The sequence below is a fragment of the Haemaphysalis longicornis genome, unplaced genomic scaffold (genome assembly GCF_048455015.1).
Source record: "Haemaphysalis longicornis isolate Haplotype H1 unplaced genomic scaffold, Haemaphysalis longicornis Haplotype H1 scaffold_10, whole genome shotgun sequence".
NCBI lineage: Eukaryota > Metazoa > Arthropoda > Arachnida > Ixodida > Ixodidae > Haemaphysalis > Haemaphysalis longicornis.
Window position 1 is genome coordinate 126,986,212 of NW_027526204.1, and position 27,160 is coordinate 127,013,371.

A 27,160-nucleotide genomic window follows, 5' to 3' on the forward strand; every position below is an offset into this window, starting at 1 on the left:
TGCCATGTCTATCATGGCATGCAGGAGTTCCTTTCAAAAGGGGGGGGGGGGGGGGTGCAGGTCTTTTATCCGATGCCCCCCCCCCCCCCCCGATTTGGTTCTTCAATCCGTACTCTTGGTGCTAGGAGAGTGTTTTTTCCAATGTCCTGAAACGCGTTAGGATGACACAAGTTGAGGACACATCCATCGTCATTATAACCAACATCCTATGTATGACGACTGCAGGGTGAAGGCTTATTCTACTGACCTTCACCCTTTTCTGTCCTGCCCTTCCCTAGTCCATTGTTTGCTCCCAGTATTGTTAATTCATCCTTCCAGCGAGTTACTGTCCTTCCCTTCTTCTAGACCCGTCTATGCACGTCCATTCTGTTGCCCGGGTGGTCTACCCGTTGTTATTTAGTCTCACGGTTAAACTCTCGAAATTGAGAACCATCTTATATGCTGTCCTGATAATGGTGTTCCTTTTGCTTTCTTCGGTGCTGCTAAATTTGAGGGTACGGTAAGCTCTGCAATACCCGGCTTATGATCAGTGGCTGCATGACTCTTATCGTTTCTTCCTTCCTCTTCCCTGCTCTTCTCTTGGTTGGGCGTTTTGTTTGTGGGCAATTGATTAAGGATGTTCTTTTTTGTGATTGTGAGTTTGGCACCACCGCTTGGCTCTAGAGCCATGGCGAACATTTTTACGTGATTTTTCTGTGGGAGGACATTCGTACTCATTTTTAGGGTGATCTTAACTCAGCCGCGTGGCGCTACCTGGCGTTCGCCAAACCGAGCTTTCAGCAGAGACAGACCTGCCGGAATAGTGAGGAGTATTTTCAAAACACGCGATTAGAGTCCATATAGTGGTCTTTATTTTTGTTCTTTTCAGCTTATAATCTATGCTTTCCTTGAAATCTGGGAGACCAGTGTTAATCCATTGCCACATGCTTTAGTTACGTCACCCAAAGTTCGTGCCGGCATTAGTTCCGGTGGGAAACACGCCGGGTAGCTCAGCGGGTAAGCCGTTGCACTACTGGTTGTGGGTTCGATTCCCGGCCATGGAAGCAGAAAGTAAGAACAGCAGTGTGTCAAGATTTTGGCCCACGCTAAACATCTTAAGGTGGTATAATTATTCCGGATATTTCCACTACGGCAGTCCTCGTAACCCCCGTGTAGCTGCGGCGCATTAATTACCGGAAATTCATATTTGTTGGCCTTCTGGTGGGAACACATTTGGTCGTGATGGCGTAAGTTGCGGGCACGGCTGGCGACCATGTCTGCCGAGCATATTGCCACCGACTGGGCGTAGCTGTGGTACCATTGTCCTCCTTACCATACTTCAGTGCCTCTGCTGATTCCAGATTCAGGCCAGCCCTTCAATCTTGATGCCTCAGTCGTAGCTTCCGGGTGGCAGCGATGGCGCATTACTGCGGACGCCTGATGAGCACGGCTGATACCGGATGGCTAGGAGCCACGGGGAAATCGAAAAAGGAGCCTAATAACGCTATCGCGTTAAAAAAATGATGCATTGATGAAGGCGAGAATAGGGCCGCAGCTTTAAAACTGTTACACGTGTTCTCGACGTCATGGGCGATTATCTATCTGAATGCGACATGAGCCAAAGGTATCGTGCTACGGGAGAGTGGACGGAACTATCGCTGTTATACGGGCTATATCCCACTCCCCTTTCTCGGTATATGGCGAAGGGCGAGCAAAAGTAGCACGATAAGAACCCCGGTCCACAACTAACGCTCATCCCGCCAGCACCGCCCCCCCCCCCCCCCCCCCCCCCTCTGCAAAGAGGCACAATCACTCCCGTCCCATTTTAGTCGCGGTGGCGATTTTTCTGCTTTATAATTCGCTCTCTCACACCAGCTGAATAGCCTTCGAATCACGACGTTGTGCTACGCTTTCAGCCTATTTAATCAGTGTCGGCTGCGATTGTCCTCACTCTTTTTTTTCTTTTTTATTACCCCTTTCACCCATTTCTTCTCTTTTTTTTATTTTCTGCCGTGAGAGCGAGGGGATATCCCATGATTCCAGCCTAGAGTATTCAGAGCTGTTTGTGCATTATGATGTGGACAGGCATATCGAAACACTTCCGTAGCCGCGTCCGAGGTTGGACAGGGATTTTGCGCGCTGATCCCAACGGCCTTCGAACATTGCAAGTAGGCGTTCTTCGGGCGACTGCCAACAAAACTAGGTAAGTTAAACCCTTCAGTTGTGCTCTACGTTGCTATCCGCGTGCATCGTAACAACTAATGTGACGGCGTAATAATTACCTTGTTAGTCTACAAGCGATGAATTTTTAACAAAACTGTAGGTCTGTGGTTCTGCTTAATGGAAAATAAGTGCGTTTTAGATAGCTGGCAGATACAGTCATGACAGGTGGAGTGGCTTCGCGGAGATTCGTTAGTACCACAGGTAATCAGAGTGGTGTTTACTGGACCTACTCGTCTGTGTTTATTTCTCGCAACAACCGCAAAAAGGTGATGCTGCAACCAGAACATTAGTGTCCCAACAGAAAAATCGGTGCAAAGAACGAGTACGCCCAGATCAGTGCCCGTCGGTGTACTGTGTACACTGAGTGCCGTATTTCCTGTTTAGTATGATCCCACTGGCCCCACTTGAGACGTTAAGTTAGCGTTTTAAAGCGCACTGGCGCCCGTAGAGTCTGAACTAATACTTTAAGTTTACGGTTGAACGGTCTCGACTTAGCCGCTGCGGCGTGTGCTATACTGATAAATTGAATTGCGAACAACGGAGCGCGTGGCTTTCAGTACAGTGGTGAGCTCGCTTAGGGTGAACACGGGAACGTGTGGCCGCCGGTTATATTAGAGCAGCCTACAGGAGGATACAAAAAAAATCAGGGAAGCTTGCGCTCACGGGCCAGGCTTGAAAATGGTGGAGCAGTTGTAGGTGATTATTGCTTTACACGTAGTTACGTTTCGTTACCACTGTTTATCTGCATAGTTGCGGTGCTAGTAATCGTCGTCATACGCGTCGAAGAGGTCGTCTTCGGTGAGTGGGGAACGCAAAGTCTTCCTCAGCATTGTAGATTTCCACCAGCTTAACTGGTGAAGCGTGCACTAAGTGGCGCAAGGCTTGAACCATAGCGAAGCTGTAGGATTTATTTATACGTAAGCTCTGAAGGGCACATTACCACGCATTTATGCAAGTTTGAAATTGTTTATTTACATGTTCCGTCGTTGCTTTGCATTGTGCTAGTAGTAGTCATCGTCATGTGCATCGATATCGTCGTGTTCGTCAGGTGAATCATTGCGTGCTTAGTAGCGCTTAAAACGAAGCAACGGATTTTTTGTTTGTTTGTTTTTGTTTCGTTTTACTAAAGCCACTGCGCGAGCCAGGGACTGGGCGGTCGCCGAAAGGCACGCGCACTCAAGCGCTCAATATTTCCGCGTTCCTCGGGGTTTTTCCTAGTCTTTTCTTTTTTTGCTAAAGCCACTGCACTTTCCGGGCACGCTGGCCTGTAGCCCGCGAGGCACGCTCTCGCGAGCGCTCCAAAATTTCTTGGTATTTTTTCCCGCAACACCGAACTTGTGGCTTGTACAACATTTCCGCGGTTACAATTTAAAATAAACTAATGGAGCGCTCCGCATTCTTTAGAGGCTGCGCCACCTGGCTGCCTAAATAGCTCGGCGCGCGCGCGGCTTTCTCGTGGTGTTTCAAAAAGCGGCAAACTGCTCAGTCGAGTGCCCTTTCAACTTACTGACACAGCAAAACCTTTTAGTTGCACATTTACATCGCTCCACCATGAAGCGAACTTCTATCCTCAGCATGCATCATGTCAGTAGTAGGTTCATTTCCATTTGAAGGGGAAAGCACAATGCGCATAACTTCACACTTCTCTTTTGAACAAAGCGTTATAAGCATGACAGAATTTACTGTTATCAGTAATGACGTGCCATCCGGTCAATTACGCCGGAAGAAAAATGGGCCTTGTAATATCGGCGAAAAGTTGGGCCGGTCAATTGCTTCTTGCTCAGCTGCATTGAAGTGTTCAAACACGCATCTTAAGAATTCACAGCTTCACTCCTCTGAGGAGACATGCAGACAAAACGCAAGTGTGGTTCATTCGAAAGATTGCCTCATTAGAATCATACTGACGCCACTTCTAACGTAAACCTCGCTTAAATAAGCTATATAATTAGGGGAAAAAATGGAATGGCCGTGCGAGCCACTAGCTCATTTCCTGCAACAGAACTTATGATGTCGTATGCCCAGCTGTGCAATTGGCTGAGGCCGGCCAACGCAAATTAATCGGGGCTTGTAAGCCTGTAGAACGAGCCATTTTCTCTTAAATTTAGGGAACATTTATTTTATACTACGAAGAATTGTGGGATAAACAATGGAAGGTACGAAGGAACACGTAAACATATATGTACAGGTGCGGTCAAAAGTAATTGGAGCACGGGAGCTGTGGTGGAACCGCATAGGAGCGCCGTGTAGCTGCACCGGAGGCAAAACGAAAGGAGCAGAACACGCATGCGCGCCTGCCGACGGTGATAGCTCATATATACTTCTCAACCCACTTCTTTTAACGCGGCTTCGAGCAAATTATTCGCAGCGTACTTGTCTCACGGTGGCGCTGATAGCATACCCACCTAAAAATCTTAAAAAGAAAAATTGTCACTTCAGATTCCTGCGATTATACGACGCTCCTCCAGCAGCTCGCGTGCGCTGAAAAAGTGTGTGAGCGACGCTGCCAGATACCGCCTCTGCTATCAGCGCCATCGCCGAGATCAGTATGCTGCGAATAATTTGCTCGGAGCCGCGTTAAAATAAATGGGTTGAGAAGTATGGATGGGCTATCACCGTCGTCAGGCGCGCACGCGTGTTCTGCTTCTTTCGTGTACGGACGGTGCTGCCACACAGCGCTCCTATGCGGTTCGGCCACAGCTCCCGTGCTCCAGTTACTTCTGACGGCACCTGTACCAGTGCGTACTGCTGTTGGTACTGCGCGCACTATGCTTGTTATAGCTTAAGAGAGCGGCGCTTTGGGTTTGTCTCAGGGTGCGTTCCAATTTCCCCTTTAGACAGCTTCGTTGCCGTCTTCGCGGACAGTTCGCCACGTTAAGCCCCTTTCCACTTCGAACGTGCAGTCAACGAAGACTTCTTCGAGGAGCTATAGTCCAAACTATCAAGTGACGCCAGCGCCACCTTTTTGGCTATTAACATTGCTACCAACTAAATTTTTTTAAGTGATATATTTAGTATAATTTATAGAGGTAATGATGTTTTTGTTTAATATTAAATCACGTAATGTATGCAATAACAGTAATATTATTTACGAAGCCTGGCGCTAGCGTTCCTCAACATGTCTGCTACGAGGTTGTCGTCTGCGTTGGTGTTGCGTTCGTGACCGCTGCGCCGTTTCAATTCTTATTCCTCTGGGCGTCTAATTAGACTGCTTCGTAAGCTGTCTACCAAGTTGTCCGCGAATTGTAACGTAGCCACACTGGCCGATTTGCGTAATCGACATTGTGTTACGTGACCATATTTGTCGAACATGCCCGATGTTTCACGAAACGATACCGTTAACAAAAACAATCAAGGTGCAACTACGGTCAAAGACAAAGCAAAGGCGAATAGCGGTGCGGAGCAGTATGGTGGCGTCATCTAGTAGTGCTGATGGTGAACAAGGCTCCGCAGTATCAACACAGTGTGACTTCCCTCTAGCCCGGCCGAGCCGCAGTCCGCTGTAGGCTGAACTGCGCACTTGAATTTCGTTTGAAGACCTTTCCTTGCGACGTCATGGTAGGCGTCACGAAACACAGAATTTGGCGGGAGAATCAAAATTTTGTCATAAATTCATTCATTTCTTAGTGAATAAAGCATCACGTGCTGCCGAAAAAGTGCTGGGGGCACCATAAAACACCAAAAATTTCGAATCAAACAAAATTGCGTTTGCCTCCATGGCCCCTGTAATTTTTCCGAACACACCCTCCAAACAGGCTGTAAATAACTGCGGAGATATTGTCCCCTTGCCGGACATCCTTTGCTATGGGAAACTTGCGAGTTCTTTGTCGCCGTATAGTTCCCGCGCATCCGTCGTATATATCTTTGAAGAGCGCGATGTTTGGCTTGTCAACGTCGTGTCACGTAACGGCTTAATGCTGCTGAAGTGGGAACTGCGTGAAATGCTTTATCATAATCTATAAATGCAATGTACGATGGTGTATTATACTCTGAACATTTTTTTGATTGCCTTGTTAACACCGTGATTATAATTTAAAGTTCAGAAACGTTTCCTAAAACTCGCGTGTTCTCGTAGCTGTTGAAAGCCTAAACTTTCCCTTATGCGGTTTAGAATTGCCTTTGCAGATAACTTCTATGTAACTGAGATCAGGCTGATGGGTCTGCAGTTTTTAAGTTCTTTGGCATCACCTTTTAGGTGTAGAACTAAATTTGCGTTTTTCCAGGCCTTCAGCACCGCTAAAGTTCTCAAGAACTTCAAGAAAATGTCTGCATGATTTATTTGTTAGCACGTCTCCACCAAAATACAATATGTAGGCCGTAAGGCCACCATCTCCAGCATAATTGTTTTTTTTTTTTCATTTCTTTGAGCATCGTTGCTACATTATTTCTGATAACAGGTGGAACCTGCCCGACATTAGTTATCGCAAAACGTTTCTGAGTGAGGGTCAGAGGCGCAGAGTTTTGCGTAAACTCCCTCGAGTATTTTTAGTATAACATCCATACTTATTTTGGGACTCTCATACCGTAGTGAACATTCGTTTTTTTATCATTGGTGAGTTTCCTCCTAGTCGCTTTCAAACTTTATCCGCTGGTCAATGTCGCTTAAACTTTCGCAACGTTGAATGCAAGTATATATGCAGTATTTATGTTGATCAATTTGAACAACTCGGCCAATTCTATTGTCCTCGCACTGGAGGCTAATATGCTTCGGAGCTATTCAATAAGTTCCTTACTTTGCTAGGATAACTTCTATTCACATTGGGCTGTTTCTTTCCTATATATAGGGCTGACTGAATAACCTGTAGTGGGGTTCATTTACAAGGCCAAGGAACAGAGATCAAGCAACGGAGGCCGAAGAAGCTCGAGCAGCCGAAGAAGTGGGGGGCAGCCAGAACTGATCATGATCGCACTGGTCATGCTGTGCGCTTGATGCATGGGGATTGTCCGGGTTGAGCTTGGGTTTCTGCCTGAGCTTGAATCCCTTGACCTGGAGCTCTCTTCCTCGTTACAAATCAGTTTCGTGAAATGACTCTTGTCTATATCGTTGTCTTGGTTGGAGAACATGGAGAATCGTTCTCAAGTAGCAGTTCGAATTCTTCTTTTCTTCATACGGAAAGCTTAGGCACCTTCCACTATAGCGTCTTTATTCTCTGCCTTCCTAAATCCAGGCGGATGAAGCTTTTGACCATCCTGTGAGCACTTGGTTTGGCCTAATATTATCCGATTCAATAACAGCCATCAAACATTTTGCTCTCGGAATTGTCTCTACGTTAGCCTACAACATTCTCCTTCAAAATTAACCGACACCCTCTCCCCCCCCCCCCCCCAAGCAAACTACCGATCTCGTTAACGGCACTTATGAAACTAGACGGCGCGGAATGGGCTCCTAAGGCGCCTCAAGCACTCGTCATCCGTGCGCCTGACGAGACCCCTCCCCTTCGAGAATCGTACTTCGCCATTGACTCCCTCACCACTTATAGGGAGGTCACTAACTACTACCGCCTCTCCCGCAACAGCTAGACTACCTCCGGCCACCCCTCCCTAACCTCCGGACGAACAGCCGTGACGCCTCCTCTAAACTGAATCCCATTCTAACCAAGCCCTCCTTCATCACATCCACCCACTCGCCAACTCCTCTTCCCTCTAACCACACTATGGCACTAAATGCACAGTGCAACACCACATGTGGTCCTGCCCCTGTTACCCCTACTCCACCATTGGGTGGAGATGTCCGAGTACTCGGAGGAAGACTACCAGCGCCTATTGGTCGCCCGGGAAAAAGCAGTTGTGGCATACGGTAAGGCCGCCATGGCGGCCCCCTAGGTCGTTGGTATACATAAACATTTATCTATCTCACGGTTTAAGGCGAGGAATACAAAACTGTCAGCCCCCTAGTCCGTCTCAGGCACAGCACTCATGACGTGAGCATACTCAAATATACCACAATTCAGAAACGGTGAGCATAAACTTTAAGAAAAAATTCAACAAATTTGCACTTATTGTTGTCAACAAAACCAAGGTAAAATTCCTTGTGAAGGCATGTAATGACCGACTGCTCTCGGCTGTGGCCAGAGTAATGCGAACTTTACATAAATACTCTCGGATATGGTAGGGTGTTTTCTGTGTGGTACAGTGTGTGAATTTTTGTTCTTTATTAGACAAGTAGTGCATCGTAACTAATATTTTGCGCCCTCAGAAGATACCAATGAGTGAAAGGCCAGGATCCGTATTAATTTGACTGTACATGATTAGCAAATGTCCTGGTCCATTACATTATGGACCGTACTTAAGGCTACCGTTTCCGGCCTTTGCGTGAGTGGATGGCACGGATTAGCTCCTTAAAACACACTCCCTAATATTTTGTGTGAAGGCGCAAACCTTACACGTATCATTGGAACGTGACATTGAATTTCCCTGTCGTCAACACGAACGGTATAAAAAGCCAGAAATTCGAGCGAAGGCCCGCCAACCTCGTATAAGAGATCATTAATGATTACCATTGCAGCGTTACTTATTGATCGATTAATGATGGTGAAAACTCTATTTTGCCCGATACTAAAGTTATCATCATCATCATAACTGTTTGATCACTAATTACTTTTGGTGATCGATTGTAATGTATAAAAAGGCGAGACTAAGGCGGGTCAAGATGGATTAGCGATAGTAAAATAGGGTGTCAGCTTGGTCGACGGGCAGACGTGTAAATTAAAGGTACCCGTCACAATACTATGCCAAGCTTTCGGCTTCAAAGCATGCGTAAAGCATTTTCAGTGCCATGAGAAATTTTCTGTTTAAGTCTTCTGTGTCATTTTTATTATGTCCGCAGTTCTTCTGCTCGTCTAGTCAATTCCCCCAGGACGGTTCGTGCCGCATTCCTGCAGCGGCACTCGGCCATACCATTGTCAACAACGGGTGATCGGTATGATACAAAAGGAGGAGGGGAAGAGTTTCTTGGCGCGGTAGCCAACATTTCTGGCATTTTCGACGGTGAGCATGACCTCCACATTCAGCAGAGTGCAGCGCTCCGAAACGATGATGGCCACAAAATCGTCTGCAAGTCCTGGCGCAGCCAAGCCTACACGGAGCCAAGGTTGGTCACCGAAAACACCGTCAACCCGCTATGCATTTTGCTTACTACCTTTGCGGCGACTTCGTGGTGCTTACGTTCTGTATGGACTCAGAATGTATAACGCCCCTTCTACTACCCAAAGACCTCTACAGCATAAAAAATCAGTCTCTTTCAGCCTTAAGATCTGTTACAATAATATCGCCATTTGTCAGGAGTTTGACGTTCGCATAATTCAGTTTGTCCGCACTTTCGCATGTTCATTTTGGTATAGTTAAGAGTTAACTGTGCTTGCTGTTCAGCAAACCCTAGCGCACGCTTAAAGTTCTCAGTAAAGTTCTCAGTAAAGTTCTCAGTAAAGTTCTCAGTAAAGTTCTCAGTAAAGTTCTCTGTAAAGTTCTCTGTAAAGTTCTCTGTAAAGTTCTCTGTAAAGTAAGGGTCTTAGGACGATCAGTTAGCATTTAAGAATTTTTTTATAATTTTCCAATATTCAGAATTTGCTATTTTACGATTGGACAATACACGCGGGCTAGGCGTCAGGCCGCACTAGAAGTGTACACAGAGTAATTTAAACTCTCTGGGGTGGTTACCGTGTGCCCACCCGTTGTACACGGACTATTCGTTCTTGTTTTCGCGTTTTTCACGAAAGCAGCTACTTTAACGCTCGGCAGCACACAGCCTTATCCCCTCAGGTTGTCTGGGATTGCTGCGTAGGTGCAGGCTTTCAGCTAGACAGATGAACGGTAGTCTCAAACTCGCACAGATACGCCATGGGTAGTGCGGAAATCCTCCTGATCATAAGAATATATCAGAAAAACGAACACCGGATTGCGTGTCCGACAGAGAGCAGCGAGTCGAACACTGATAATCGAGAGTCGTAGTATCAGTAAGATAATGCAAATGTTGGGTATACCTACAGTCCAGAATCTCGAGGGGATGGTTATTTTTTATACTAAGAAAGTGCCCAGCAAGCAATTCCTAAAACGTGTAGTCTGTGTTGACCAGCTTCAGCGTCCAACGGCCGATGGAAACGTGTGCGTTTCTGCGAGCTTTCTTTCACCAAGTCTATGGGGTAAAAATTCGATCCAGGAACCTCTGTTCACGTTAATTTGTTGAATGACTACACAGCAAAAGTTCCCGTCTTTTTACTGTAGAGCGCTGGTGTTCCTGGCGCACGGCTTCGGGGAGCACTGCCATGGCGACACCTACCACACCGTAGCTCGTGACTTGACCAGAGTCGGCTGCTACGTCTTCGCACACGACCACGGCAAGTCGCACTTACGGCATTCACCGCGCAACATGTCTGGGGGATGCACGCAGAGTTCATAATACTCAAAGGTTGCAGAAGGCCCACACATAAGGAGGGCTCGTTGCGGCCTAAGCGCTGAGAGCTCCAGCGCCTCTATAGAGCATATTTAATGAGACAGACAACTGATTTTTGTGAAGTATTTGTTCCCTGTCCCAAATGAAAGGCAACATTTAAGACACCGTGATCCAAACGGTTTTTAAGACGTTTCACAACGGAATGCTACCAAAAAGAACGCTCGCAGGCACAACCCGGAGTCGGGCATCAACATACTTTCAACTCTATACGTACGATGAAAAGAGGTACAGGAAAATTTGTCCCAAGCTAAAGCAATAATAAAGTGCAATTTTTTCTATTCTTGTATGCCATTTTTGAGTATCCCGTTGGTAGCGGCGGTGGTGTTTGCACACATTCGGCATTGTCGCGATAACACACATGGCGCCGCCTTTTTGGCTCAAGAAAGTTTAGGACCAAATTAAAATATTTCAAACAATTTATTCGCTAATTCCCGTGGTTTACCCTCTATATAAAACGCCAGCTTTCATATGTGATAGAGCACATGCACTTCACAAAAGTCGGTTGTCTGTCCCTTTAAAGGGCCATGGAGGCAAAACACAACCTTGCTCACTTTGAAAATAACTAGCCTTTGGTAGCTCCCTGAACTCCGTTCCAGATACAAAAGATTTCTAACGGAACAAAACAAGACACATCGGAAAAAGGGTTAAGGCTTGGGCGAGTTGGTGCATGATTACAAATAGGGGAATAGCGCAACACCGACTAAACACAAGAACAACCACAGCGCTCGTGGTTGTCACCTTCTTCTTGTGTTTTGTCTGTGTTGCGCTGTTCCCCTATTTGTAATTGGAAAAAGCCTTCAAAATTTGCACAGCAGTGACGTGATATAAGCCAGCAATGAAACAGTTTTAAGCGTGTTAACTTCGTGTTCGCATCCAATTGATACGATCTAGCCAAGGCAGATGCCCCCGCTACAATCGCCGAATCATGTTACATGGCGGTGGTTTATGTCTGCGGCCAGTAATCATGTACGATTAATGACGCCATATATAAATACCCGAAAAGTGGCTGCCGCGCCGCCACGCCTTGATCAGTATCTCTTAATATCTCGATTAACAGCTTGAAATATGCGATAAAATTGGAATCATTGTTGTCGGGACAATGCAGTATCTTTAATAAACCGCAATTGTATTTTGTCTTCGGGGTCCCTTCGACTTACGCTGTTTGGTAAAGCATCCAGACAGAACTGAGCTTGTTGTAGGCTGGGAATAAAAATTCCGAAAAACGAACTTTGTTTATCGGTTCTTGACATGGAAATTGAGCACTGCTACAATTCAGCGGTGTACGCCTTCAGCGCACCAAAATGCTTTGCGGCAAAACGTTTGCGACGTGAGATCTTGGAAATCAGGTGATATGTTTAAAATGGCATGGTGTCTTAGGCAAAATTTTAAATTTTAAGAAAAGAGCGTTTCTGTAGAGTGTTCTAAATGTCATTGTCTTGCTTCGTTTCAGTGGGCCATGGCAAGAGCGAGGGACCTCGGGCTACGATCAAGTCTTTCGACACCTATGTGGACGACATACTGACGCACGTTGACATGCGCCGCACTGACTTCCCTGGAAAGCCTATCTACCTTTTCGGTCATTCCATGGTGAGTGAGTCTTCCGGAAAGGATAAAAGCAGTCGTAGGCGGCTTTGCTTGCCGATTACGGAAGTTCGTGTGTAAGCACCATACCTTCATACGTGTAGAGCGTTGTCCAATTCCCCTAGCACTATGTGCTTCTCTCAGAGTACGTAACACTGTAGTGTACTTCAGAATACCCACGTTACATTATACCATACAACGTTCACGCTCACTCAGTCACAAAACTTGAGCCATGAAATTGGTAATGTCACATTTGTAATCGTGATTACTACAGTACTTGCACACCTGAAGCAGTTCTATTCCGTCTTCAATCGGCCAATCCATCATTCAAGCATTACTGACCCACAAAGTGGCATGAGCAATGAATTGAATGTTTTTTAACTGCGGTATTCGCCTCGTCTGTTCCGCCTTGAGATACGCCACGTAGCGATAGAATTAGCAGCGTAATATTGGTTTAAATGGGCATATTTTTTTTTTCAAACTAGGTGGCACATGGTATATTCAAGATATCTACGTGATGGAGCAGAGATGAGCTGTCATTATGGAGATAACACTTCCCCCATCGAATTGATTGGAAAATCCCACGTCTGATTTTTTTCTCGTAATATTATGATGCGCAAGGCTAGCCGTACCACATATCCGCCCTGATAACCCAAAGCACTAGGGCATAGTCGTCCTCCATCGCGGCACGATTTTCTTGGTTGGAAAGCTGACATCAAGCCAAGCACTGTGCGTTATTGCTGAGTCTGAAGCATTTATTCTCTCGACCTGTGTTTTATTAAACCGGCGATGATCCCCTGCTACCACTACAAAGAACATTTCAGGGGGAACAAGGCATGCACCTATAGAGTTCTTGGATGCCATTTATCCCAAGCAAGTCCAATTATCCATCAGAAAATTGTTGGACTTGCGCAGAAATCTTATGGCACTCAAGGGCAAGCCTCACTAGTGATTTAGAAAAAATATAATGCGACTGCCGCGGATGTGGGCAGCCTTTACTCTTTACTTCTGAGCAACCGTAAGTTCACCAAGGCTCCTCCTGCTAGGTCCGGTGATTGAAGTGAAAATTCTTGTATACTTGTTACTGACTCCTGACTTAACAGCATATCAGCTACTTGCATACTTTTGGCGGTAAGTTGAATTAATGTCCTTGGTGCATGGCGCTTGTTTGGCAGGGTGGTCTGCTCTGTGTTTTGACGGTTCAGCGGAAGCCCAAGGATTTCGCAGGCATGGTTCTTCTGGGTCCTCTCCTGGGCATCGACAAACAGGAGGCGACTTGGTTTAAGGTTGGTTCCACACTGTACAATTTCTTACATCCTTAAAGTGTGGATCAGTCTATAACGTCCCTACACCCTAGCAAAATACAATATTACACACTTTTGAATTGTTTCTATCATTATTACAGCCTTTCAATGAGTGTTTTTCTTTGTTTTCTGTTAGGTGTATTGGTGTAGACAAAAACGACGTAAAAATGCAATGACAGTCACGATACTCCTTAATGCGAAATTTGAAGCGCGAACTGCAGCCTTCTCGATCACGGCACATATCTGCTGCGTCGCAGGAAGAGATCGAGTGATCAGCGAACGCTCGGCGGCGCGCGCAACTCTTATCTCGCTGCGCGTCCCCACCGCCGGGGCGCATGTTGTTTCAAATGGTGTTGAAACCTCCCATGCAAATGTGACGTTGTTCGCATGAGCCACGCACGGAGGAGCTGCGAGCATGTTGCGAAAAATGTTTGAACCTCCCGCGCAATGTCGCGTGGTTCTGATAAGCGGCAAGCGGACGAGCGTCTGTTGAAAGTGCGAGAAGGGGTGCACTCCTTGGCAGAGCCGCATGGCTAAAGTGTGAGGGGAGGCATTGAGAGATGACGCCATTGCCGTGCGTGCGAACCTCCCTGTCTCACTTTCGCCAGATGCTTCTCTCGTTCTTTTTCTGCCGTGGATACTTCGTTCGCTCACTCGGCTATGTAGATGTCGGCGGACGGCGCCGTCGCTTTCGCCGCGAAACGAAGGTACCGGGTGCCAAAGGGCTGCACCTTGAAACATTATACAGAGCCGTGCACTCCCCGTGCGAAATCATTCAATTGTTTGTATGCCGCTCTACGCCATCGCAGTCAGTAGGCTGAGAGTGTTCTTGGAAATTCTGTAATTATTCAAGACGGTCAAACATCAGTGCGATAGCGCTGTCTAAAAACCATTGCGTGCTGATTCATGGAGTTGGGTCACTAGTTCTAAAGGGCCATGACCTTCGAGAAATTTGTTCCACTTCAGAAAAAAAGCTTACCTTTAAACAGCGACAGTGAGAAAGCTTACGCTGCCCAGTGAGCACGTTTCACTGATATATTTCTTGACATGTTAAAAATTAAGCCAGAAAATACCGCCGAACTGACAGTGAAAGTGGAATTTCCGAAACTGAGTGCCGCTTCCTCTGCAGACTGCTTCTCTTTGCTCTCTCTGCGTCTTCGGGTGTGTACACACACGCTACGTTTAACAGTCCACAGTAACTGTCATTGTCACTTAATTCGAAACATAGGTCCGAGATCTGCTCATCCTTAACAATTACATTTGACGCTTGTGCTTCTTTCCCAGAGATAAAGCGTCCGTATCTTATCACTAGGGACCTTTCCTTCCATTTTGTTTACAGCGGACCATGGCTGTCCTTCTCGGCTCGGTGGTTCCAAACTTTCCGTTGGGGAAGTTGTCACTCGAGAAAGTCTCCAGTGACCCTGCCGTAGTAAAGCGGTTGGCTGAAGATCCACTGCGCTACCATGGTAGCGTGACTGCTGCCTGGGGAGCTGCCGCTCTGTCCGCGCTAGAGGTGAGGCCACAAGCGGTGCTGGATTGGACACATGGTCGTCGGCAGGGAGATGCAAAAGACACTTGACTTTCTCCCCCAAGCTGCTCCAGTGCCCTGGTCCCAATTCCCCCTCTTCTTAAGGCCCTCTGCTCCAGCCATGCTTCCTTATTTACCCCCTGCAGCATTGGTGCTTACTTTCCAGAATGTGCGACAAAAACATAAAAAAAAAATTTCGGGCCATATGCACTAACACGAAACCTGGGGACGCGCGAAGCATGCAGTGTATGAGTGTATCCTTGGCGCCTTGGCATTTCTGTCCACGGAGATGAAACCTTTAAGGCGTAGACGTATACAGCTTTGCTGTAAAAGTCTCCTGTCTTTGAAACACGAAGTTTTTTAGCGCGAGGTGTTGGAAAACAAGTCTCCGGGTGTGTTCTTTTAAAACGCGTTTTTGCCCACAGAGATCGAGCGTTCTAGCTCGAGGCATTGCAAAACGAGGGTCTGGGTGTTTTACTACCCTTACTACATGAGACGGCGACGACGACATGAGACGCCAAAAGCTCGAGCCCCTAAGCGGCTCCGCCCCTAAAACAAGGGGGGGGGGGGGGGAAGAGCACGTTCTTTTCGTGCTTTCCTGGGAATGCAAGAACACTCTACCAACAAACATCTAAGCCAGCCAGCCACCCTTGGAAGCCTTTACTGAGCCAGTGCTGTTCCTGGAATTTTAAAACCATTAAAAAGTTTGCCCTTCGGACGAATTCCGAACCTACCTTGTCAATCCGCGGACTACCTATGCCTGGGTTTTCTTAATGATCCCATCGCCTAAAGGCAGGTGATGAGCCACTGAAGTACAGTGTGAAATGTGTTAGACTGGCTTCTGAGCGCTTCTCCACTGCGAAACATTCTTGTAGAAAGCCGTTCTTTGGAGTCGGAACGTACAGGTGCTCCAAAAGTTAAACGGAGCACGGCAGTGGTTTCGAGAGCGGACAAAACTGCATGCCAACGGGATCTATGAATAGAATCACCGCAGATAGCGAGAGTGCGTGGGCACATCCGGATGGCCAATCTCAATACTCGGACGTTCACCTTATCGCCGGCTCAAGCGAAGCTGCGGCGCCGCCATCCTTGCTCGCAAGGGACCATTCCGACGTTACGTGTCAAGCTAGGATACCGTTCTTTTCTAAAATAATTTACTGAAGTCTATTTAATAAAGCCGTATTTTTAAGACAACGGAAGCAGTGCAGCCAATACACGCAGGAACGGTTTGCATTTATTCATTTTTCGCGCGTTTCCTTGAGCCAAGCATGGTTAAAGCAGCAGCCTCTGAAGGACTCCCAAGCGTTTAAAGCTCATGGAGCAACATACTTGCCGCCGGGATAGTCTCTAACCACGGCCGGGACGTGGTCAAACTGGTGGCGTTCTTGACGAAACGGAACTCGTACTCTGCTGAAGGTCAATTTTCTTCCCGACGCGGGCAAACAGATTCGTTCAAAATTTGCGCACAAAGCACTGGAATGGCTCCTGGCGAGAAAAGATGGCGGCGCCGCAGCTTCGCCTGAGCCGGCGATAAGGCGAGCGTCCGAGTATCGAGATGGGCCATCCGGATGTGCCCACACACTCTCTCTATCTGCGGCGCATCTATTCATAGGTCGCGCTGGCATGCAGTTTTGTCCGCTCTGGCAACTGCTGCTGTGCTCCGTTTAACTTTTGGAGCACCTGTACATTTACTTCTCCCGAGCAGCTATGCTAAAACTGCAATGGACAAAGGTCTTGCGAATGGGACAATCCATAATGACCTCGCGGGACCAGAACGCACCATCTTCAGCACAAAATGCCAAAAAGACCACCATCTCGAAACCATTTGGTGACTTTCATGGTAGCAAACTCTTTTGGCTTCGCTTGCCACCTCTCACTACCACGTTTCCCCCGTAAATGGACTGCAAAGTTCGCTGCATCACTTAAGTCGTACTTCGTGTCCGTTCCAAAGGTTCAGCGTTCGTACCCCCCCTCCTTCTTTCCCATCTGCTGCTCGCAAGCAGCAACAGGTGAAATCACTAACATTCAGTCGCTGACTGGACGTATAGCGTGGCAAACCCAACTAATTACATTGGAAAACTTCTCACCTAAGCCAGTCAGAGCCCTAATGTGTACCTTGTAGGGTAAACCGAACGAAAGAACGGGTGAAGCTTGCACCAAGTCCGCAAGCCTGGAACCATAGCGACGCTTCAAGATTTCTTTCTAGTGAGACGGGCATATCACCACGCATTTGCGCAAGTTTGAAATTGTTTATTGACATGTTCCATCGTCGCTTTTCACTGTGCTGGTAGCAGTCATCGTCATATGCAACGATAACGTCGTGTTCCTCATGCCAAGCATAACATGCGCTGTAGCACTTTACGACGGCTAGGGCGCAGTGGTGGCTCATACGTGCACGAGGCATGCGCGGCGTTCCTGGTATCGCGTCGAGGTTCTGTGGAGCAGGTGCTGTTCCAGCTGTGACTGTGTTGGTTGCTAAGCGACGCGAGCCGCTTCTCGAGGTGTTCGCCAGTTGTTCCGTTAGGGCACTTACCATCCTCCGGGTGCCACAGTGAGCGCGCCACTGTACATAACATCGCTAAACTGTTAGTCAGGCGTGGTGCCACTGAAAAGCTAAAATGTATATAAGAAGTTTCTTTAAAGGAAAACCCGAAACTGATTCTAATGGTGCGCCTGTCTGCTCAAGAATAAAATTTTCGCAGCTGGACGAAAATTACGAACCTTAAGATAATTTTACTACTACCGTTACACCTGGGAAGCTTCCAACATCGAAGGATCCTCTGCACATCGATTCGTCTTCAAATCATACCTCGCTTTTAAGCTTGATCTGGCCCAATAGTCAGGCTCCAGTCTTTGACTTTCAAAAACCACTCTTTAGCCAGAAGTTTAGTCGAAGCTAATATTCATTTTCAATTTCTTGTTCTTGCTTTTTTACCAGTGTTTACCGACCAGCACCCTTGTTGTGCTCCGTCCATGGCCCACGAAGTTGGCCCGCTAGCCTGCAATACATATTGGATAAATTATTCATGGTTGTTGTCACCCTTTAGTTGGTAAACGATATTTCAATTAGCTTTATCGATAGCTGCCTTAGTTTTAATCTTGCGTAATGAATTGACCAGTCGGGTTCATGCCGGGAGGTAGAGATGGTCAACATATGAAGAGTTCATTAGTAAAATAATGAAGTAGGTACCTTTTAGCTTATGTTTTTCGGCGCACTAGGTTAAACAAATTTTACATGGACACAAGGATAGTGCAGCAGGAAGTGTGCAGCAGGGTAGTGTAGAAGGAAGTGGGCAGCAGCAAACGCGTCTCCTCATGGTAACCTTTAGTGAGCCCGGTATAAAAGCACAAGACGGTTGAGAACGAGCAGAGAGCGCGGCAGCTTGGCTCATAAGTCAGTGCGCAGCGAGTCACTGGACGCCAAATTCACCGCGTTACATTCTGGAACTGTGGAATAATACCCGCAACATTTTCATCCCCTGTTTGGAATCTCTGCGATCAGCCCGGGAAATATTTGGAATTACCTCCGCACTGGTATAAGCACGAGTCTTTCTTGGGCTATTTAAGCTCGAAAATTTTGGTCTGTAAAACAAATGAACATGAAGAACAAAGGACGTCATGGAGAATAATTGAACCATAACACACCATTGTGCTTCATTTCTTTTTCTTTCCCACGCAGGACATGCAAGCCAACGTCGAAGCCGTGAAATTGCCGTTCCTGATCGAGCACGGCTCTGCGGATAAGCTCTGTGATCCTGCAGACTCGCACCAATTCTACGAGAAGGCGGCCAGCGAGGACAAGACTCTCAAGGTTAACCTCAGAATGCCGCGCTGTAGTGTCGCCACTGGGCTATCGTTCGTTGGAGGTGTTGTGTCAGAGGAACACTGTGCGAGCAAGTTTCCGTATGCTCCATACGTCCAACGATTAAACTTCTAACGCCAAAACGAAGCGGCAAGTGCGCGCTACCACCTCACACACAAAAAGCAGAATCTGCTGAGGCTGTCCTGGTAGACCCGAAGGGTTTCTATTTGATTGCCAAGTAGTCAGCCAAGTGTTGTAGCACACCTTGGTATTCATGAATAGCGACCATATAGTAACAACTCCATGCGGAGTTCCACCTCCGTTTACATTCCATTCTAAAGGCGAAGGCCTCAAGTGGCCCATCGAGCGAAGAAAACCGGCGTCCTGTGTCTGTAGCAGAAAAACGCCTCCTTTGGAGGTGTTCCGTTGCACGAGACTTTCTGTATCATGAGTCGTTCCACAGCGCGAGCTTGGTCAAAAAAGCCGGTATCCGGCACCGGTGTCCGCAAAAAACTGATTGAAAATGTCTGATTTGAAAATCAAATAGGGAGGGAAAGACGTGCTGTACTGATTTTACGATTCCACTGGCCTCAAACGCCGCTGTGACTCTCTGCCAGTAATCGCTGGCAGGCAGTCATCGCTGAGAAGGGTTGCTTCCCATTGCTGCCTGGACGACTGTGATTGAATGTACAATTCGCGTCTACTGGCATGCCCATATCATGCGCCACGCGTCCGCCCTTCCTGGCTCTGCAGCCAAAGGGGAGTATAGCATGGGGTACTACCAGTAAGTGTACAGGTAGTGCGTCTGCCTCTAGTCTCCTGAGAGTGTACTGTAGTGAATGCGCTCTCTTATTGAACTTCAATATTTTTGAATCTTCGGCGAAAGTTGTGGTCGCCGTGTCCACGGACGGTTGATAGGTATGAGGCGACTGCGATAAAACCTCGGGCATCGCCAGCCTGGTTCCCCTTTTGTTCCGTGTGGTCCTGGCGTTCAGATAAGAACCTTTCCCCTCGGCGTTTGTAGGCGGAACAGGAAGTGTAAAGTGTTCACTAAGTATAAAGTGTCTACAGGCCTCTTCCGAATTCGTTAAAATTGTTGCCCTGGGGTGGGAAGCGGTGGCTAGGGCGATAGCTGTCCGCTCTTTCTGGGTCCTTGTTTTCCGTCTTTCGTGCAGCCGAGCTTACAGCTATTTTATCTTCTGTTGTGTCATGATTTGATTACAGCAGCTACCTACCTTCCCGCTTGACCTCCGATGGTGACCCCGTATAGTGTGTTATGGTTGTCCAACACCATACTTGGGGATTCGACCCTGACTCTACTCCTCTCGGAATTAAATAGGGGGTCACAATTCTAGCCTTCCGGCTGATTGTAATTTTCTCATTTCTGGCATAAGAGCTCCTAGTGGCTTTGGCTACCCAACGGGGATGGTGAGTCTTAAGCCGGGTACAGGCAGTTGCCGCAACTGTCATAATAACTTTAAAGAATTACTTCATTTCACGTCTCAGCCAACCTAACTGCGTGGCGCGCCGTTTTTGTTACGACCATAGATCACGACATGGCTTTTGCGTCGGTAGTCTGAACATAGCCTTAGCTGCATCAATAACCACGTTTCGTTGGATGTGTTGTTTAACCTAATTTCGGCTATTTTGTCAGTTTCCAAGAAGTCTTGCACTGTGTTGCGATGTCGGAGTTCAAGATGTCGGTTTGAGGATACTGACCTCTCAATACCCAAGGCTGCCTTGTACGTATCTGTATTCTGAGTGTTTAGTTTTACCTCGCCTTTGGTGAGTCCGAGGTACACCGTCCCATATATGATACACGATACTGCGAAAGCTTGGACTAGCTGTGCAGCCTACTTTTTACCCAGTCCGTAGCGTTTGTTCGTGATTATTCTTATCATTCTGAGCCCCTATCTTGTAGCTGCCTCGAGTTTCTTGAGCGTAGCCCCGTTTCCCATGCCTTGAAGACTGCGTTGTCCCACGACCTTGATATTCTGGTCGAGGAACCGGCTCGCCATTGGTGTAAACTTCAATGTTGTCGCTTCTTCCTCTTCTGGTGTTCTTTAGGATCACTGAGCAAACTTCTGCGAGGCGCATTGCAATCCCTGCAGCTAGCATACACGTCAACTATATTTGCGGCCCTCTGCAAGCTCTTCTCCACTCTTGCGTCGCTCACTGTTCTGCATCAAATAGTGATATCATCTGGATGTGTGGCGGGAGGAATCTAATGAATGTTGTCCCGTGAAGCAGGAAGATCTTTCGTCAACAGGCATAAGTAGAGGGGCGAGAGAACAGCTCCTTGCGGAGTACCTATTGTCTGTATTCAATAGCGAGGCACGCATGCAGGCAACCATGTGAGTGCGCCGTCACTGGTTACGTCGGGCTCCGCGGGATGGCGGTACTTGTCCGTGCTAAGCGCATAATATGGGTTGGACATTCCAAGCTCTAGCCCGGCGAACGCAAAGTAATGCCTCGACTCCAATGTGAGCGCGATTAATAACTCTGTTGACACCACCGTTGAGAATCTGGTTGAAACGGAGCAGACGACGCACGCCGGTGTTATATTTTTCTTCGGCGTGCGGCCGCAGTGGCAGAAGCCGCGCCATGTCCGTGGCGATTCGGCCATGTCCGTGGCCATTTCAGTGTTGCCAAACGAAGAAATTGACAGCTTAACTTTTCAATGAATACCGGCTATAGGACCTATAATTATCGGCTCCTGTTTTCTGTGTTCAGGAATATGGTAGCTTTACGGTTGTTAAGAAAGCTTCTGAAATAATGGCAAGTCATCTGCCCGCACCTAATATCCGTTCGCCCCTTGAGTATACTCCTGTGCAGCATATCAAACACTGCCATTTGGCCGATACGTAGGCAGCACCTAGACTGCGCTTTGGTTGGCTTTTCCAGGGCAACTTTGCGTACCTACAGCACTGTCTTGGGTAGACATGTATGGCTGAAACCTGAATTGTTTGCCAATAGCATGCTCCCGTCAATAAATTGTTAGTCTCGTGTTTATTACCCTTAGAATAGCTTCCCGAAATGCGTGGTAAGCCATATTAGTCTAGAGATTTCCAGCTTGTATGCTTTGTTGAGCTTCGGAAATTTGGTGGCTCTATTCTCGGGTCCCAATATTCTCTGTTCAAATGTTCCACTACTTGGGCAATCGTGTCTTCGTCCAGGTTGAATGAATGTCGAGTTGTAATAAAGTCCGGTCCGGGAGCTGCCGTCTTTTAGATGGGAAACATCTCATGCTCGGGGCTGTGTCCCTCCCTCCCTCCTTCCCTCATTGCCTTTGCCCGCCGTCCGCACTCCACTGCGCATGCGCGTCGCTTCAGCCCCTTCAGCGTTTGGGCTGGCGTCAGCGCAGTCCACTATAAAAAGAAATAGTTAGGCGGCGCCCGGTTTCGATCCCACGACTCTCTGGCCGCAACGGGAGGTACGTGGCGCTCTTCCCACTGCGCTACAAACCGAGACGGGAGCATGTGCTACGAACGCGCCTTATGCCCTTCACTTACTCAAACTACGTGAAGAAGCTACTGATACAACGAAGGCACGCGAATCTGAACGTCAACTGAAATGACGAACGGAAAACTAATGGGAACTTCAGTCGACCCCATGGCTGCTTCGCATACTACTCAGGGTTCCCCTACGGGAAGATGGTGTAATTTTTTTCATCAGTGCTAATCCCGGCTCTGTGTTCTCCAGGGCTTATTGGTCTGTCTACTTCCGCATTCGGCTCACCTTCATATTCAGGCTGATGTTCCGTGTAAATGGTAATTAAGTATTTGTCAGCTAATCCCTTTATAACCTCCAGATGTGAACCTTTTGTTAGATGTATGAGATTGTTGATGCGGTCTGGTGGGGCCACCCTCGTGCCGTTCAGGTCTATCAGCGCTTTTAACAGTACCCAAGTTGTTGATACGCTCAACTGTCCGCGAAATTGATCCCACAGTGCATTCCAGTTTTGTTTTGTCGCGCTGGTGAGCTCCGCCTCCTGCCATTCACGAGGCGTTCCATGGCGCCAGCTTACACTCTGCATTAGCGAGAGGTGGTCGTCCCCACCAGTTCCGCAGATCTAGGGAAAAACGAGCAAAAGATCACTATCGTCGTCGACTGTCCAATTATATAGCGACATGAACGAGCATCTGCGCAATGCTTATTAGACGAATCGAAGTCATTCGAAGTCGAATCCTACAGGAAAGTGTTTCCAGTGGCAAGACTGCAAAGCTATTCGACAACGAGAGGCGAAGCAAGGCATTTCAGGCGTTAAGTACCTCATTCTTTCCCATTCCCAAACCCTTAGGGAATGCTTAGATTGCCTCGGTTGTTTACGCCATTGCAATCAGGCGTGCTATAAAGCAGCGGCCATTCCACTGTGTAAAGGTCCAGCGAAGCTGCGCGCGTTGGAGGGGGTTGACGAGGTGATTCCCGGTTGAGTATGCGTCGCACTTTTGTGCCTACTGTTACGAATGGGCCAGCGCCGCAGTACTTCCACGCATCACTCCTCGGCTGTGCGGCGAAGCCACTCGTGCGCCTTCGAGAACAGGCGCAATCATGTCGGCAACAAGTTGCGACAAAGCCTCGTCAGACACTTCGCTCTCTGCGCATTCGGCGGCTGCCTGCGGCGGCTGAACTTCGGCGGCTGCCTGCGTGGCTCGTCTCCACGCTCTTCAAGGACACAGAGGCCCCGGTGATCGCAACGGAGTCCTCCTCTCTCCCCTCTCTCGGACTCAACGCGCGCCGAGGCTATGAACGGCTTACGAACTCTGGAAAGAGCGTTGCGTGTGTCTGTGACGTTTGTGCGTGTTCTAGCTTGTTGGCGTTTGACCGTTATCGCTTTTGGGTATAAATAGAGCTGCCCAAGCGTTGTAAACCATTCCTGTCAGAGCAGCGAATCGATGTTGTCGCTCTGCTCGAGTCCTGTATTGTAACCTCGCCCGTCGGGGCATTGTTCTTTGACTTCGGCTCACCTCTCGCTATGAAGTAAACAGTTACGTTAGCCTACGGCTTCTGGACTTCTTCACGGCTGCAACAGCGGCTGGCCGCTCGCATCATACACGCTACCACTCGTATGTCGGAGGCCACGGAGCTCGGATCGGGTGCCCCCACTCGGTCCCAACACTACGGTGTGGTGTTTACCAAACCACAGTGTGTCGCACACGTTGCAGCTGGAGCCGACATGGCGATAAGTTACTTTTGATCGGGGTGCACTCAACGCTTTCGAGTTTAAATCTTGGCGCACAAGGCCCTTTGCGGAATTCTCGATTCACGATATGCATCGTTGGTTGTCGCTCGTGCATTACGTGCCGTCTCGCGGGCATGCTCGTCGAACGCCGCATTACTATCTGCCCGGCGTCGACGATTGCACTCACGTTGCTGTTATAAGGATCCACCCGCATAACATTTTCCTTTCAGTGGGATTCACTGTGCAACACACAATGTGAGACAGCGAGCTTTCAAATACCAAGCTCGCACCGATATCCACAAGTTCGTTTTCAACCCGCCGCAGTGTCTCAGAACCTAAGGCGTTGTGCTGTTAAGCCCAAGTACGTGAGTTCATTCCCTGCCACAGTTTGAGTTTTTCAAAGATGGAGGCGAGAACTAAAACGTGTCGGTCGAGTTTTCGACGCATCGTAAAGATCCCCAGGTTGTCGAAATTAATCCCGATCCCTCCACTAGCCTCGGCCAGCCACTCAGTCCCAAAAACATACACGGACATCTTATATCATTATCGCCGGGAGCGCCTCCTTTACCCTCCTCCTCACCCATCACTCAATACACAAGGCGCTCGAATCTGGCACCGAATCCAAACACAGACTTACTACAACATGGCAATTTTACATCATATTTCACCAACTGTTTTTCCCTACAACTGCACAACATGCAATCCACCAAACACCTATCACCTCGTATGGGAGTGCGTCAAACATCCCAACCCAATTCCATCACCTACATTGGAGCAGTGGGAGCACAGGCCGACCAGCTTCCAGCTCGAGGATCAGGAGTACCTGATCTCCCCGTGCGAGGGCTGCTGGGGGGGCCTGAAGGCGGCCTGGACTGAGGCCACCACCCTCTCTCCTTTCCCCCTCGCCTTTCCCTTAGAAAAATAAATGTTGTTCCTCCTCCTCCTCCTTCTCCCTCGACTACGGCGCCCCTCATAGCCCAGCGGTAGCTTCGACACATTAAGCCACCCCTTCCCTGTGACAAGTGTTTCAATTAACAGGAATGCTTTGATTGGAATACGTTTTTCTAGGGACAATAATAGGCCAACTCACATTAAAATAATGAAGGTTCTAGAACTTTCTGCGTGTGAGCTAAGTCTTCGTAAGGACGCTTTCGCACATTTTCGTTTTTTGGTGTGTACGCCTCAATATCCCGCACCCTAGCTATAGACAGTTTTCGCGTATGGGGTATCTGAGCTTTCATCTCCTGTTTTTTAATCGTACACTTTGTGTTTTCCTTGCAGATCATCGCCGGCGCGTACCACTGTCTGCTCACGGAACCAGGAGGCGTGAACCGGCAGGTGCGCAAGGATATCGTCAATTGGATCTCTGGCCGCCTTCCAAAAAAGTGATCGCAGTTCTGATTCAGCGTGCCCTATGCGCAAGACCGAAGTGCCACGTCGGAACCATCTTTCTCGAGACTCTTAAGAAATGTGCCGACCTTATTTCTGGGATAATGTCATTGTCCTGGCCTTTGTGTACATTGGTCGTGCAGTTGGGTATGATCGACTGCATATACATCTGAAGTGTTAATAAATTGTCTTTCCATACAAATCGGTGTTGGACGAAAATCATTACGCTGGAAAAATGGCTCGACGAAATGGTTTTCTTGCCGTCAGGGCTCCGTTTGGCGCTGTTACTTCAGGTAGTGCACTGCTGAGATGTCGGTCGCTTGGTAAATGTGGATCAGATCCTGCGCCCGTTTCATGTCAAGCGCTATTTGGACTGTTTTCTTTAAAGTAAACGGGGTGCCCTTAACCAGGAGACGCTCGCGTATCCGATAAGACACTTTTAACATCGAACTAACGCAGCGGCGTTCTTGTATATAGGATCTAAAATTTCTGAGGTCCAAACGTCTCTGCAAGTTCGACCTCAAACTTTCGCGTCGATTGTCCGGAGGATTGCGCAAGCGAGAGAAACTTGTTTGTTGCGGTTGGTGAGGTTGGTTGAAAGAGAAGAAATGATTTTTTTCGACCAACAAAGGGGAGCGGTAACAAGAGTGGGTGGTGGCCACAGTCCAAGTCTCCTTCAGATCCCGCAGCAGCCCGCACCCGGGAGATCAGGTACTCCTGATTTTAGGGGCGAAGCTCCTCTTGCTCGGGCCCTCTCCCGTCCCTCGTTGCTGCTGTATACGGCATGGCACAGTATTGATGATTGTGGTAGGATCCCCCTAGGGATTGGCCAACCAATAATTGGCCGAAGAGGACAACGTTCAACGCGTTCGTTGCTACCCAACAAGAAGAGGAAGAAGAGGTTGTCGTTCGTCGCCTGCGAGCTCAAGACGGGTACCGGGGGTACACGACACAAGACGCTCTGCAGAATGCGACGGCCAAGGTGGCTAAAATGTCACACACCGAATTCGCCAACTTACCCATGGAGATTCTCATCGTCCAAAACAACACTTACATAACCACCACAAACATCGACGTCGTCGACGGGCTTGTCAACGGAGCTTGACGTGTCGAGTCTTTTTACCGATAAGCATTTTTGCTTCGCCCCTCTCATCATCATTCACTTCGTGGAGATGGCGGAATTTTTTGAGCTGGGAACTAATCAGCCTATGCTTCACCAGAGTTCCATGGTTTGGGGATTGAAGTGGGTTGAGATGTTTGACGCCCTTCTACAGTAGGTGATACGTGGTATTTGGTGAATTGAACGTTGCGCAGTCGTATGAATGAATCGTCGTTGAGGCGTGATGCAAGTCTGATTCAGTTCGGAAAAACAATATTGAGCTTTCACGGGTAACGGTTTTCCAGCTGAATTCTCGTCACTCAACAACAGATCTGCTGAGGGTCAGGGTGTTGCGGGGTTATTGGGTCCGGCTGTGAGACATTATGTTCCGAGATTCTGTACTGTTTTTGCAGGTGATTTAGTAACCTGGAACAATGGTGAGGAGCACGTGACGGGAATGTTGAACTGGGAGCGGCAACCCCTCGTTCAAAAGTCCAGCTTTCGACATGCTGAACAAACCGGTTCTCGTCCGAAACGTGTTGCACGCTGACCTGTAGGTAGTCGAAAACTCGAAGTGGCGGCAAATGAGGGCGGTGAGCAAAGAACAAGAAACTTAATTTTAGGCCC

General features: G+C 48.1%; 1 protein-coding gene across 2 annotated transcripts; it reads left to right on the forward strand.

Annotated features, from left to right (window-relative positions):
* Window positions 1–1,877: 1,877 nt before the first annotated feature.
* Window positions 1,878–25,630, forward strand: LOC144159276 (monoglyceride lipase-like). Of its 2 annotated transcripts, XM_077690664.1 has the most exons (8): window positions 1,904–2,182; window positions 9,026–9,289; window positions 10,420–10,532; window positions 12,099–12,235; window positions 13,405–13,515; window positions 14,873–15,046; window positions 18,741–18,872; window positions 25,327–25,630. In XM_077690664.1, the coding sequence occupies exons 1-8, from the start codon at window positions 2,052–2,054 to the stop codon at window positions 25,432–25,434; spliced, it is 1,170 nt and encodes a 389-aa protein (XP_077546790.1). In that variant the 5' UTR covers window positions 1,904–2,051; the 3' UTR covers window positions 25,435–25,630. The 2 variants fall into 2 exon arrangements, with proteins under 2 accessions (XP_077546791.1, XP_077546790.1); XM_077690665.1 differs by lacking the exon at window positions 9,026–9,289 and having other exon boundaries at window positions 1,878–2,182.
* Window positions 25,631–27,160: the final 1,530 nt, after the last annotated feature.